At 47.1% G+C, this 15,315-nt stretch overlaps 1 protein-coding gene across 6 annotated transcripts in view; it reads right to left on the reverse strand.

Moving 5' to 3' along the window:
• EPHX1 (epoxide hydrolase 1) overlaps nt 1-15,315 on the reverse strand; it is a 40,320-nt gene that overhangs the window by 3,742 nt on the left and 21,263 nt on the right. For 3 of the 6 annotated variants that reach the window (XM_065874253.1, XM_065874244.1, XM_065874260.1), the window contains 5 exons: nt 13,397-13,577; nt 5,589-5,816; nt 4,878-5,007; nt 4,158-4,363; nt 1,720-1,828 (listed from right to left, as the gene is read on the reverse strand). In XM_065874253.1, coding sequence (XP_065730325.1) covers nt 1,720-1,828; nt 4,158-4,363; nt 4,878-5,007; nt 5,589-5,816; nt 13,397-13,577 — 854 coding nt within the window. The remainder of the gene's footprint in view (nt 1-1,719; nt 1,829-4,157; nt 4,364-4,877; nt 5,008-5,588; nt 5,817-13,396; nt 13,578-15,315) is intronic. The other 3 variants (XM_065874269.1, XM_065874278.1, XM_065874289.1) reach the window with 3 other exon arrangements.

Consider the following 15,315-nt stretch of genomic DNA (forward strand, 5'->3'; position numbering starts at 1 on the left):
TAAGAATCCACCTGCCAATGCAGGGGACATGGGTTCGAGCCCTGGTCCAGGAAGATCCCACATGCCGCAAAGCAACTAAGCCCGTGCGCCACAGCTACTGAGCCTGCGCTCTAGAGCCCGCGAGCTGCAATACTGAGCCCGTACGCCACAACTACTGCAGCCTGTGTGCCTAGAGCCCATGCTCCCCAACAAGAGAAGCCACCGCAATGAGAAGCCCGTGCACCGCAATGAAGAGTAGCCCCCCCTCTCCACAACTAGAGAAAGCCCGCACGCAGCAACGAAGACCCAGCACAGCCAAAAATAAATATATAAATTTAAAAAAATAAATAAACTGGTGAACTGGCTTTTGGCAAGTTGGCCAGGTGCTTCCATCACCCCTACAGCTCTGACCACAGCTTGAAAACTACCACAGCAACCATTTCCACCCTCCTGCAAAAAGATCTGTGTCCCTTATAGAACACAGATCTGATCACGTCTGTCCCCTGCTCAAAGCTTTGGCGCTCCTGGTATGCAGCCAAGCAGAAGCTGAAGGGGGAAGCCCGCGGGCGGTCTGGTTGGCCTCACATCTGGCTCCAGGTACTTGTGTGCAAGGAGCAGGGCCGGACCCCTCGCCAAGGTGCTCCCGGTGGCACTGCATTGACCTTTGGGTGCTGCCCGGTGTGGGGCGGGGGAGACAGATCCCCGGGTGAGGCTCTTGGAGGACCCGCCTATAGGAATGAGTTTGTGGTCTGGCTCCACTGTACCTGCTCCAGCCTCTGGACAAGTTACCCCTTCCAAGTACACCATGCATTTTAATCACTCCAACCTTTGCTTCTGCTCTTCTCTGCCTAAATTCCCTTCTTCGCCCTTTCCACCTGGCAAACTCCTACTCATCCTTTAAGGCCCAGATCAAATAGATTCTCCCAGTCATTTCCCCTCCCTGTCCCTTAAACAGAGTGAATCCTCCTTTCTCTGTGCCCCACAGTCCTTGGCATGTATCTTTAGAGCTCATTTCATCAGACAAGTATTTATCGAGCACCAACTATATGCCCAGTGCTGTTCCAGGTGCTGGGGCTAGGGCATGGCTTAGACAAAGTCCCTACTTCCAGGGCCAGATCCATTCACTCTTTTCCACATCTGAGCACTGTATCTGGCACTCTCTGTGTCTCTGAAGCAATAACAAAAGGGATGGGCCCTGGAGAAGGTGGGTCAAGACCGACCTTGATGAAGCTTAGGTCAGACCAGGGACCCAGGAATCTTGCGCTGTCGAGGCTGCAGCCTCCAAGGCTTCGGGAGACAGGACGGCCTCCCCACTCTTTCTGCAGCCACCCTGCAGGACCGGCTTCCACAGAGCATGCATTCCTATGGCCATGAGGCCCAGCTCTTCCGGGGTTTGGGGGGAGGGGCCGTGGGCTGCTCCCACGTCTTGGCCAAAAAGAGGCTCTTGCTGCCCTCTGGACGCCCCGGTCCCAGGAGGAGGCTGTTTAGCAACCAGAACAGTCTTGAGCCCTGCATCCTATTCTTGACCCCTCCACTGTGAGGCTAGACCCTTCTGGGCCTCAGCTTCCTCATCCAAAAATCAGGGTTAGGCTGGCCACAGGGTGAGGATTTGTGGGACATCCAGCAACAGATGGAACTTGCTGACCATCCCACCCAGATAAAGCAAGCAGAGATGAAGACGGCGAGAAGGGAGGTGGGTGAGGAAGGTGGTGCCAGCAGCAGGGGTGGATGGGGTCTCACCTCTCCAGGCCTCCATCCTCCAGGTCTCGGAACTCTGGATTGGTCCAGGTAGAAAACTTCTCTAGAATATAGGCAGCCAGTCCCACGGGAGAGTCATTCAGAGCACAGCCTGACATGGGAAGAAGCAAGCGAGCGACTCAGGCCTGGGGCCAGGGAGCTGGCCAGCAGGACAGAGGTGCGGTGCCGGTCCCCCAGAGTGGCACCGTGGGCAGGAAGCCCACGTCAGAGCACAGCCCTGCCCTAACTCTAGGAGCACCTCACTTCCTTGACCCTTGGCCTTGGAATCCTTAATGGCAAAAGGGGTAACACCTCTCCCACTACCTCTTAGGGATCCATACGCTACATGGGCAACTTCCTTCAAACTGAAGAGTCTACGACTCCAGGTTTTGTAGGATCCCAATGAGAAATACATATGAATGGTGTTTTTTAAAAGTGGGCTTTTTTTTGTTTCTATTCTATGATTAGTGAAAAATTAGAAACAACCTAAAAGTCCAAAATAGGGAATCAGTTACAGATACTATTGATCCACTCACAAGCTCGAAGACTGAGCAAGCATTAAAAATGGCATGGATGGATCTCACAAACAAAATATTCAGCAAAAGAAGCCAGACTCAAAAGAGCACCTATTTGAGGATTCCGATGCATATAAAGTATAAAAACAGGCAAAAGCAATCTATCTGTCAGAGGTCAGGAGGCTGGCTGCCCTGGGCGTGATGGGTAGTGCCCAGAAGAGGGTACAGGTGGCTTCCGGGCTGGTGGGTCATGCTTTGTTTCTTGAGTGCGTGCTGGTTATATGGACAGATCCCATTTGCGAAAATTCATCAACCAGAATGTTAGCAGGTTCTTCTGCAGGTCTGGGAGAGGAGAGGTAGGGAAGGCCGAGAGGTTTCAGGCAATTGTCTTTTCTATTTTGTGCTTTTCTGCATCTTTCAATTTTTTGACAATGAACATGGATTACTTTTATAATCAGAGGAAAAAAACTGGTTTTATAAAACACTGTTACTATTATCAGGAGCTGCCTAACGTGTGTGAGCATGAGACTGTCATGGAAACTCTAAAAGACTTGGAAACGGGCAAAACAATTTCTGGGTATCCTCTGAGTGGAATTCGAAGAGTTTCTAGTGGACCCTTCTGGGGTCATGTGATTGCCAAGGGGACCCCTCTTCCCTTGTCTTAGAGCTATTTTTACAGCTCTGTAAATTGTTGAAAACTGATAGGAATGCGAATGATTCTTGTTCACAGAGAAGCAAAGTAGATCCTAAAGGTTCTCATCACATAGTAAACAACGCTTTTTTTCTCTTGTTTTTGTATCTATGAGATGTTGGATGTTAACTAAACTTATCGTGCTAATCATTTTGCAACAGATGTAAGTCAAGTCATTAGGCTGTATACCTTACATGTATACAGTGCTATATGTCAGTTATATCTCAAAGAAACTCAAAGAAAAATAAATTTGTCCAGATTTACTTGAGTTTTATCCTGTGGATTTTGACAAGTTTTGCATCTATTAGCAAATTTACTTTAGTGTTCCCAGTTGCCTTCGAACTGTTCTGTTTTACATTTTACTAGTTCCTTTATTAATTAATGAGTTAAATAAAATCTTTGACACGTGTTCATTTTTTATTTGTATGATTTTATCTTTTTAAATATTTGGGGGGTTTTAATTTACATTTGTAAATTACTTTATTGACAAAATATATAGTATACCACCCCCCACACACAAAGTATAGCTGTGTGATTAATATCTTAAAAAATATATTATTCCTGGGCTTCCCTGGTGGCGCAGTGGTTGAGAGTCCACCTGCTGATGCAGGGGACACGGGTTTGTGCCCCGGTCCGGGAAGATCCCACATGTCACGGAGCGGCTGGGCCCGTGAGCCATGGCCGCTGAGCCTGCGCGTCCGGAGCCTGTGCTCCGCAACGGAAGAGGCCACAACAGTGAGAGGACCGTGTACCGCAAAAAAAAAAAAATTATTATTCCTTAACAGGGCCCTGATGGCAGAAACGGTTGCTGGGCCCTCCTCAGTGTCTTGGGGACACTCCCCCCACGCCCTGGGGCACCCTCCTGCCCCCAAAGCCCCAGGCCTAAAGAGCCCTAGGCTTCGTCCTCCCCCCATCCCTGTCCATCCCTCTGCTTCTCACTGTAGGACTTGGGCTCAGGGGTGGAGGGACCAGGGGTCAAAGCCAACAGGAACACTGATGCCGCTCAGTGGAGTTGTTTGGGAATTTTATGACCACGCATCACTCATGTCTGTGGAGAAATGCCGTGTAAGGGTGGAAGGAGCTCTGAGTTTCTCACAAGAGGTTTTCACCCCGTGAACCGTGTTCCTGGGGTGGGTGAGGCTTCCCCCCCGGTTGGAAGCCTTGCTGAATGGAATGGATGTAAGCCCACCCGACCCGAACCACTGAGCCAGGCTTTCCTCCGCCTGCCCACTCACCTACGGTGTCCGGCTTGGTGCTCTGGATGTGCAGGTAGCCGCTCTCCCTCACTAAGTTGAAGAAGATCTTCTTTAAGGAGTACATCAGCTCCATATCCCTCTTGGTGTAGCCAAAAAGCCTCCCAAAACGCCATCCCAGGAGAAGGGTCAGGGTGTAGAAATTTCTTAAAATGAATGCCATGTTCAAGTGCAGGCCTTTCACGTGGCTGAGGGCAGAGAAGGGCCAGGGGAGGCTGGGTGGCATCAAGGATGGGGAAGCGACAGGGGCGGAGATGGAGGAGAAAGAGGCCACGGGGCTGAAGAGCACAGGGCCAGCCCTCTTCGGCCTCTGCCCCCTGGGGTGACCACATGGTGGAAGGGCAGGTCCCGGTCAGGCCTCTCCCGGGACTTGGTCCATCAGAAAGGTCTACTCCCTGACTTTCCCCTCCTTTAACTGGCCCTCTCTGCCTGGGAACCTGGCCCAGAGTCACCAATCCTGTGTGACATCAAGTGGAGGGAAGATCCACGTCGAAGTGCCCCAGGCAGAGCTGAATGACGGGGACCCTCCCTTGTCTCCCCTGGGCCCACACATATCCTGCCTGTGTAGCCCCTGCTCCAAGGCTCAGACACTACTCCCAGGCAGGGCCTGGCATGCATAACCCGCCTCCCTGCACATCCACCTCACATGGGCTGTGCACACACACCTGCACACGTACACACACGCCTGACAGCCACCCTCACCTGGGCACCAGCTGGGCCATGTTGGTGCAGATCAGGGCTCCCCAGTCTCCGCCTTGAATATAGAATTGCTGGAAGCCCAGCCGCAGCATCAGCTTATAAAAGATCCTGGCAGTGGCCACTGAGTTGAAGCCTGGTTGTAAAGGGGAAAGAAGAACCGTGTGGGGGTCACGCCTTGGGTCCTCCCAGGCCCTCTGAGATTCCTCAGCCCCCCCGCCCCAGGCTGAGGGGAGAGCAGCTCACAGGGGATGAGAAGGAATCCTGGAGCCCAAGGGTGGGGTGCCCAGTGCCCAGAAGGCAGTGCCCCTGGTGCTCACCTTGGTGCAGGAGACAGTGAGGGCGTGTGATGGGCTCAGGCCGGTCCGGCTGAGCGTCCGTGGGCCCACACTGCGTGCGGGGCTTAGTCGGCCTCACTGGCCCGGAACAGTGCAGGGCCCACACGTGGACCTGCCCTGAGTGGGCAGCTCCTGAGGACACGAGAGTCCAGGCCCTGAGCCAGCTCTGGACAGTCGTGACTCGGCCCGGTCCCCCGCCTGCCACGCCCCTCACATCCTGAGAAGATGCACTGGCCCTCTGGCAATAAAATCGCCCCCATTGCTTCTCTTCCCTCTGGTCTCAGACCCCTCCTTCCTCAGCCTCCTTAGGCTCTGAAGGAAGCTGTCCCAGCCGACTCCCCACCCCTGGGGCAGTGACACAGCCTGCAGCAGCCCGTACCCTTCTTGGAAGATGCCTCTGAGAAGCCATAGCCAGGAATGGATGGACAGATGACTTCAAAAACATGCTCATCGCTCAGGCCATGGTTCTTGGGGTCAGTCAGGAACGGGATGATCTTATAAAACTCGTAGAAGGAGCCAGGCCAGCCATGCACCATCAGCAAGGGCTTTGGGGTCTGGCCGGAGGGCAGCTGGGGGGGCTTCACGTGGATGAAGTGGATGTCCAGGCCTAGGGAGACAGAGCACAGTCAGGGTCAGGAGGAGAGGGTCCTGAGGCTGTGGACGCCACAGTCCCAGCTCTCAGGGTAGCCAATCAGGCTCTGCACCGCCACAGTAGGGCTGCCACCCTCGGCGCCCCCATGGTATTGACTACAGTAGCCACCGCTAGTGCTGGCTGAGTGCTTACACGGAGCTCCAGACACCCGGGTAGCTTGCTCGGCCTCACGGCCACCTGCAGCGTGCCCCTCTCACATGAGAACGTGAGCTCTGTCTGTAAGGCCGCAGCCAGGCTGCTCACGCACGGCTGGATTCCCAGAGGCCAGAATAGGTCCTGGCTCGTGGCAGCACTCAATGAATACTTGTTTAATAATTTACAAATTGCGGGGGGAGAAAGCCCTATATATCCAGCAGTAGAGAATGAAATAGATTATAGTTTAACAGTATACTGTAATATAACACAGTCATCTAAAATGACTTCCCTGGCGGTCAGGACTCCCCGGGCGGTCCAGTGCTTAGGACTCCGCACTTCCACTGCAGGGGGCACAAGTTCAGTCCCTGGTTTGGGAACTAAGATTCCACATGCCGGGCGATGCAGCCAAAAAGTAAATAAATAAAATAAAATGATAGTGTCGACGTGTATTGAATATGGAAATCAGTTCCGTATACACTGCTAAGTGGTAAAAGCAAACTACCAAGCCATATCCATCGTATGACCAATTTTCGTAAACAGTCATATGTATGCATATGTTTACACCGTGTGCATAGGAATTTTAAAGTCTGAAGAGATAAACTACAAGAATATAAGAAGTAGTCCTCTCTGAGCAATAGAATTTCAAGTAAATTATTGGCTTTTTTGTGTTATAGGAACTACTAAATTTTTCTACAATGGACATATGCATAACTTTTTTTTTTTTTAAGTGGAGAAAATTTTTCTAAGGTAGAGTGCTGGGCACTGGAACACCATCCTGGCCAAGGGCAGGTGAATGGATTCCAGGCCCCACTAGAGTCCCTTTGACAGCAGCCCCTTCCCAGGCAAGTGGCCTGGATTGCGCCTGGGTGTTCAAGGCAAACACAGCCAGGGCTGCTGGCACACCTGGAACCCTCCACCACGAGGGCTGGCACTGATAGCAAGGTCTGTTGTTTATTCATTATACAAATAATGCATGTTTTCTATAGAAAACAGGAAACAGAGGTAAATCAAAAGGGGGGAAAAATCACATAGTAACCCCATGATCTGAAGAGAACATTGTGTTGTCTGTCCAACTTTTTGCAACAGATTTTTTTGGGGAACAATTTTACATTTATAGAAAAATAGTGAAGCTTGTACAGGAAGTTCCCATATACCACTACTCAGTTTCCCCTACTATTAATATCTCATGTTAGGATGGTACATTTGTTACAATGCATGAACCAGTACTGATACATTAATAACTAAAGTCCATACTTTAAGTATGCAGATTTCCTTAGTTTTTTTTTTTTTAAGTTTTAATTTTTTTAATTTTATGGTGGTAAGAACATCTAACACGAGACCTACTGTCTTCACAAAGTTTTAAGTGTATATATAGTTCAGTATCATTATCTACAGACGCAATGTCCTTCAGCGGATCCTTAGAACTTACTTATCTGCTGTAACTGAAACTTTGTACCCAGTAATTAGCAACTCTCCAGTTCGCCCACCTCCCAGCCCCTGGCAACCACCATTCTTCTCTCTTTGACAATTTTAGATACCTCATGTGAGTGGAATCACGCAGTATTTGTCCTTCGGTGATTGGCTTATAACACCGAGCATAATGTTCTCAAAGTTCATCCATGTTGTCACATATTGCAGGATTTCCTTCTTTTTAAAGGCTGAATAATATTGGTATATACAAACAATGGAATATTACTCAGATTTCCTTAGTTTTTACCCAATGTCCTTTTTCTGTTCCAGGATCCCATCCAGGACACATTACATTTATCTGTCATGTCTCCTTAGGCTCCTCTTTGGCCGTTCAGACAGTTCAGACTTTTTTAAAAAGAGAGAACATAACTTTCTTTTAACAAAAACAGAATCCTACATACATTCTATTTTGGAACCTCATTTTTTTCACTTAACAATATATCCTGGGTGTCCTTCTATGCTGCTAAATTTACTCCTAAATTTTATTTTAGTAGGTAATTTTATCTCCTTTGGAACACAGAGCATGATGTGAGATTATTTTTGATTCGAATTCTATCAATCACATCATCATTTGAGTTTAAAGTTAGAAAAAACACACATATACATCCATTCTTGTGTATGCATGGGCTATCCCTGGAAGCATATGTTTTTGTTTAATAAATTTATTTATTTATTTATTCATTATTTATTTATTTATCTTTGGCTGCATTGGGTCTTCGTTGCTGCACACAGGCTTTCTCTAGTCACGGTGAGCGGGGGCTACTCTTCATTGCGGTGGCTTCTCTTGTTGCGGAGCATGGGCTCTAGGCGTGTGGGATTCAGTAGTTGTGGCATGTGGGCTCAGTAGTTGTGGCTCACGGGCTCTAGAGCACAGGCTCGGTAGTTGTGGTGCACGGGCTTAGTTGCTTCGCGGCACGTGGGATCTTCCCAGACCAGGGCTCGAACCTGTGTCCCCTGCAGTGGCAGGCGGATGCTTAACCACTGCGCCACCAGGGAAACCCCTGGAAGCATATGTTTAACGGAAGCAGACACTGTCCCTGGGGAGGGACAAGAGGGAGATTTCCTTTTAGCTCTGTCTCCTTCTGTACTTTTTGAATTTTAAACACGTAAATTTTTAAAATTAAAAAAAAATGTTAAAATATGCCCTATGGGTCCCCCTTCCCTTTGGGGAGGAAACACTCTCTCGGTTGCCTTACGTGGTACCGGTAGGTTCTCTGTGCCCAAGCTGCTGAGTCAGAATTGAGAAGCCAAACTGGGCTCAGAGGGTAGCACTGGGCCTGGCCAGCGGGTGAGGGGAGGCGGTGGTCACAGCCTAGGGCCCGAGCTGAAACTGCGGCCACAGGTGAAGGAAGAACAGACAGGCTGGGAGGCTGGAGAGCTGGGTTCTGGCCCTGAACCTCCACTTCCCTGCGACTCAGGTGATTCCCCCCTCCCGTCTGGAGGTGATGGGCTACATTCCCCGGAGCCCTCTGAAGCCCCTGAATGTCTCAGACTCTCTGAGAACAGAGACTGATCTGTGGCAGGAGGCCCAGGACATGGGCTGGAGCCAGAAGCTCATCACAGAACAAGAAAGTGGCAGGAACAGGGAGGCCGAATAAGGAGGCTAGTGGAGATGAGGACAGAACATCGGGGAGGGGTCAGAGGTTGAGCCTTGAGCAGCCTGGAGCACAGGGGTCAGTGCAGAGACAGAAAGGACCCCAAAAAGGTCCAAAAGTGAGGGAGGAGGATAGCAGCAGAGAGAGTGACGAGGGAGCCTTCTTGGGCCAAGAAGGCTTTTCCTTGGGCTGGGGAGCCAGGAAAAGAGACACGTTGAAGGCGTGCTGGGCCCAGGGCTGGGAGGTGGCCAGCTCAGCACTGTGGCGGGGGCAGATGGCACGTGAAGCCGGGTCCAGCAGGAGGACCCACACTGCGGGGCCCAGGGCCAAGGCCAAGCTGCAGGCCTAGGGAAGTGACTGATCTGCACACGAAGTGGGCTGCTTCCGTGATAAACTCCACGCAAGAAACTACCCCCTTTGGAGCACTTGGACCCTGAGAAGGTTTTGTGCTATAAACACTTGATATCCTGTGATGTTGTGAGGAGCCCTGAGACGGTCCAGTGGGGTAAGGCTTTCTCAAGCTTGCAAGCCTCCAGGAAGGAAACAGCCCTTTAATGCCTCTTGCCTCTGGGTTTTGGAACATGCTGTTCCCTCCTCTGGACAACTTTCCCCACACACACCTGGCAAACTCCCATCCATCCTTGAAGTTTCAGCCTAGATGCCTCCTCTTCCACGAAGCCTTCCCTTACACTCCCAGGTGGCATGTGGGGCTCACAAAGTTCCCGGAGCCTCTTCCCTCATAGCACCCCTTACCACATGCTATAATCACCCCCGAGAGCCTGTGAGCTGGGAAGGCAGGGACCTTGTCTTCTCTGACTGTGTGTCACAAGCAGAATGCTTGGGTACAGGAGGTGCCCTGTCAATATCTGCCGGATGGACATTGAAGAGCTGGGGTAACAGAAGGAGCCGAGTCAAACCCAAGGGAGCCAGGCATCTGGCACCAGGGATCCAAAAGGCAACCTTTGGGGCTTCCCTGGTGGCGCAGTGGTTGAGAGTCCGCCTGCCGATGCAGGGGACACGGGTTCGTGCCCCGGTGCGGGCAGATCCCACATGCCGCGGAGCGGCTGGGCCCGTGAGCCATGGCCGCTGAGCCTGCGCGTCCGGAGCCTGTGCTCCGCAACGGGAGAGGCCGCAACAGTGAGAGGCCACAACAGTGAGAGGCCCGCGTACCGCAAAAAACCCACAAAAAACAAAAGGCAAGCTTCGTAAATTACATACAAGGACCTGTAGGTACTTTGGCTTAGATAAAATGGTTTAGATCCTCTTGTTAGGCTCATGACAGAAGGTATCAAAGTCCTCTAAAGTGCCCAGCAACAACTGGTTTATATTTAGAATTATTCTCCTACTTATTGAAGTTACAGATTTAAAAATTATTCTTCAACTTTCTGAAGTTACAAATTTCAAATTTAAAGCTCTTCATTAAGCATTTGAGTTCAACTTACAGATATTATTCTATATATTTCTTAATCTAGCAAATGTTGACAGTTATTCCCCAGGAACCTTTGATTAATGGGGCTGCATGTCTATACTTGCTTTATGACACTCCCTTAAACACTGTATAATTTCAATTTCCTTTATAAGAACTTTACTTGATTTGACTAACCAGTATATCGTCCACAAACTTTAAGTAACTCTCAGAATTTTAATAAATTAAATTTATAAATATGGTAAGGCTTAAATCTTCCAATATTGCATATAAACACAGGAAGATTTTCATATAAAATCACAGGTCTAAATCCATGACTCAATTACCCACTTTAAATTAGTACTGAAAAGTCATATCTGTTACTTGCAAAGGCTGAATTCTCTTAAACATTACAAATATCTAAAATTTCAAACACGTGCAATTTCTTCAATATGAAAAATTATTGGTAGAGCAACCCACAGAATGGGAGAAAATATTTTCAAATCACATTATCTCATAGGGGATTAATATCCAGACTATATAGAGAACTCCTAAAACTCAACAACAACAACAAAAAACAAAGAACCCGATTCAAAAATGAACAAAGGACTTGAGTAGACATTTCTCCAAAGAAGAAAAACAAATGGTCAACAAGCACATGAAAACGTGCTCAACGTCATTAATCATTAGAGAAATGTAAATCAAACCCACAATGAGATACTACCACTTCACACCCGTTAGGCTGGCTATTACAAAAACAAAAACAGAAAATAACAAGTATTGGCAAGAATATGGAGAAACTGGGAATCTTGTACACTTCAAAAAATATTTACTCATTTTATTATTTTTCATCCCCAAATACATATAAATGAAAACCTACTCTTCAAATGCAGGGAGGTCCTTGCCTATAATGTAGTATTTATTACATTTACATTACAAAACATTCTCATATGAAAATCAGTATGCAGCTCTTTCACATGCAGTTTTATACATACTCACACACAGTATATGTAAGCAGTTAGGACTTTTCTACTTACATATTCCTCTGGTGGAAAATTAGGAAACTGGGCAATTCCCACACTTTTCAGCCTTGGGAAGGTAAATACAACCTCTCTGAATATTTTTTAAGAAGATGAATTTAAAATGGTGCAACTGCTAGGAAAAACAGTATTAAAGTTCCCCCCCAAAATCAGCATAGAATTACTATTTGACTCAGCAATTTCACTTCTGGGTATATACCCAAAGAACAGAAAGCAGAAACATAAACAGATATTTGTACACTCATAATCATAGCAATATTTTTCGCAATAGCTAAAAGGCAGAAGCAACCCAGGTGTCCACTGACGGATGAATGGATAAGCAAAATGTGCCATATCTATACCACGGGGTATTATTCAGCCTTAGAAAGGAAATTCTGACACATGTTACAACATGGATGAACCTTGAGGACATTATGCTAAGTGCAATAAGCAAGTCAAAAGGACAAATACTGTATGATTTCATTCATATGAGATAGTTAGATTCAGAATCATATTTAAATTCATAGAGACAGAAAGCAGAATGGTGGTTTCCAGAGGCTAGGGAGAGGGAGGGAATGAGGAATTATTGCTTAATGAGTACAGAGTTTCAGTTTATTTATTATTTATTTATTTACTTTGGGCTGCGTTGGGCCTTCATTGCTGTGCTCGGGCTTTCTCTAGTTGCGGCGAACGAGGGCTACTCTTCGTTGCGGTGCACAGGCTTCTCACTGCAGAGGCTTCTCTTGTTGCGAAGCACAGGCTCTAGGCACGCGGGCTTCAGTAGTTGTGGCACGCAGGCTCAGTAGTTGTGGCTCCCGGGCTCTAGAGCGCAGGCTCAGTAGTTGTGGCACCAGGGCTTAGTTGCTCCGCGGCATGTGGGATCTTCCCGGACCAGGGCTCGAACCCGAGTCCCCTGCACTGGCAGGCGGATTCTTAACCACTGTGCCACCAGGGAAGTCCCCAGAGTTTCAGTTTTGCAAAATAAAAAAAGTTCTGAAGATAGATGGCTGTGCTGGCTGGATAACAATATAAAAGTACTCCACTGTGGCGTTACACATAACAATGTACACTTAATGGTTTAAATGGTCAACTTTATATTATGTGTATTTTACTATAATTAAAAAGATAAATTTGTAAAAATTAACAGCATGAGTTTGATTTTCTTAAGCATTTCTATATTTGATTCTGAATCTTTCTGGGGCTAAAAAAATGTTTTTCCACTTAGGAAACTATTATCTCATCCCAAACGATCTTAGGTTACTTTCCCAAGAACATTTTGAGAGATACCTTCCCTTCCAGATGAAGTTGGGTGACAACCTGTGATACTGTTGGGACAGGAGATCTAGAGCTACAGAGACAGGACAGTTTTTATTCGGACCTTGACTGACAGGCTGAGCACCCTTGAACAGTCACAGCATCATGGACTCCAAAGCTTCAAGGAGGGGTTGACTGACCGAGGCCACGCCCAGATCTAAATCTTATCTCCATCCTCTCAGAGATTGTTCTATCACTGAAGTGGACTGTGCATTTCTTTGGTTTTTAATTTATTTATAGGTTTTCCTGTTTAGCTCTAAAGACCATTGGATTTGTTGGGGTTCTGCATTATTTTTGCATCCTCGTGGCGTTATACCTTCCAAATACATCTCAGTGACCAATAATTGAATTCTGGGTCTCCGGGCTTTATCTAAGTCATGTCCAGTATCTAAGGAAGGTGGTTCTTTTTTTTTCTGCCGCACTGGGAGGCATGCAGGATCTTAGTTCCCTGACTACGGATGGAACCCATGCTCCTGCAGTGGAAGCGCAGAGTCTTAACCACTGGACCACCAGGGAAGTCCCTAAGTCACGTCCAGTACCTAAGAAGGCCGTTCCTGTGATATACATCCCCCTCCAGCTGGTGTTCTGGTAACATACCTTCAATCTTAGTCTTGAAGTGAGGATATCTGTTAAGACTCTCCACCTGCTTCCTCCAGTCAAATTCATTCCGCCAGTAGGAGATGACTTTCTTCAGATAGTTGGAGTTGAAACCGTAGTGGAAGCGGCTGTCCTCCAAAGGTGGGGTTAAACGGACCTTGTCAATCCTCTGGTGTAAATCCTGGAGCAAAATGCAGGACCCCAAGTAGAGAAGGTGAATGAGGCAGAGCACAAGAGAAAGTTTGTTTCCAGAAGACAGTTCCAAACCCTGCAGCCACAAGACCCACATATTATATATTTTATAACATTATTATATTACATAAAATGTATAATATATATTTTATATTATTATATTTTATTTATAATTTATATATATTTATTTTATATTATACACAATATTTTATATTATATCCTAGATATTATATGTAATATATTATATATTAATATAGTTAATATATATGATAACATATGATATATATTACATAATTATATTAATGTATATTATATATAATATGTATAGCAGAGGCAAAGCAAAGTTTCACCAGACAAGGTGAGGAGACTCCTGGTCTGCACACTTGTGCTCTGGGTTGTTAGGTTTATCCCAGAAGAAACCTCCTGGCTTCCCACAGCGGTGGCTGCTCCCCAAACATATGTTCTTCACTTTCGACTTCAGGATGACTTCTCATCTTTCAGTTTTTAAATGTATGAACAATACAGATCTTTAATTTATCGAGGCTTATATACAGCAAGGGTTGGCAAACTTTTCTGTAAAGGGCCAGATCATAAATATCTTAGGCTTTTTGAGCTGCAGCTACTCCACTCTGCCCTTGTAGTGTGGAGACAGCCGTGGATGGTACACGGACAAATAGGCATGGCTGTGCTCCAAAAAAACTTTATTTATGGACATTGAAATTCGATGTCACGTAATTTCCACATGTCGCAAAGTATTATTCTTCTTTTGATTTTTTTCCAACCATTTAAAGTGTAAAAACTATTCTTAGCATGGGAGCTGTACAAAAGCAGGTGGCAGACTACATATAAAACAGATAATCAACAAGGACCTACTGTATAGCACAGGGAACTCTACTCAATATTCTGCAATAACCTATATGGGGAAAAAATCTGACAAAAAATGGATATATGTCTATGTATAACTGAATCACTTTGCTGTACACCTGAAACTAACACAATCTTGTAAATCAACTATACTCCGATATAAAATAAAAATTAAATTAAAAAAAAAAACAGGTGGGGCTTCCCTGGTGGCACAGTGGTTGAGAATCTGCCTGCTAATGCAGGGGACACGGATTCGAGCCCTGGTCTGGGAGGATCCCACATGCCGCGGAGCAACTGGGCCCGTGAGCCACAGCTACTGAGCCTGCGCGTCTGGAGCTTGTGCTCCACAACAACAGAGGCCGCGATAGTGAGAGGCCCGCGCACCACGATGAAGAGTGGCCCCCACTTGCCACAACTAGAGAAAGCCCTCGCACAGAAACGAAGACCCAACACAGCCATAAATAAATAAATAAATTAATTAATTAAAAAAAAAAACAGGTGGCAGGATGGATTTGCTGACTCTGATACGCAGCACTGAACGATACAGTATATCCTAACTCAGTTAGGATAAAAATGACAGACCCGGAGATAAGGTACAAGTCTCACAGGCAGGCGTGCCTCAAGCTGAAAGAGCAGCTCCAGCTGGGGAAGTTCAAGTTGGTCCACGGAGCCTCTCAAGTGTTACCCTTCCCAGAGTGTCCTCCCAAGCACTGCAGTAACCTCCACACAGATTTTAGGAATGTCAGACGCTGAGCCTAGGAACCCACTAAAGGAGGTATCGACAGGGCTCAGCCTCTGTCCTCAATAGCGACACCTCGTCAAGTGCTACCAAGGGAGCCTCAGTCTGGCTTCTCTTGGGTACA

This window comes from Phocoena phocoena, chromosome 1, assembly GCF_963924675.1.
Source record: "Phocoena phocoena chromosome 1, mPhoPho1.1, whole genome shotgun sequence".
NCBI classification, from domain to species: Eukaryota; Metazoa; Chordata; class Mammalia; order Artiodactyla; family Phocoenidae; genus Phocoena; species Phocoena phocoena.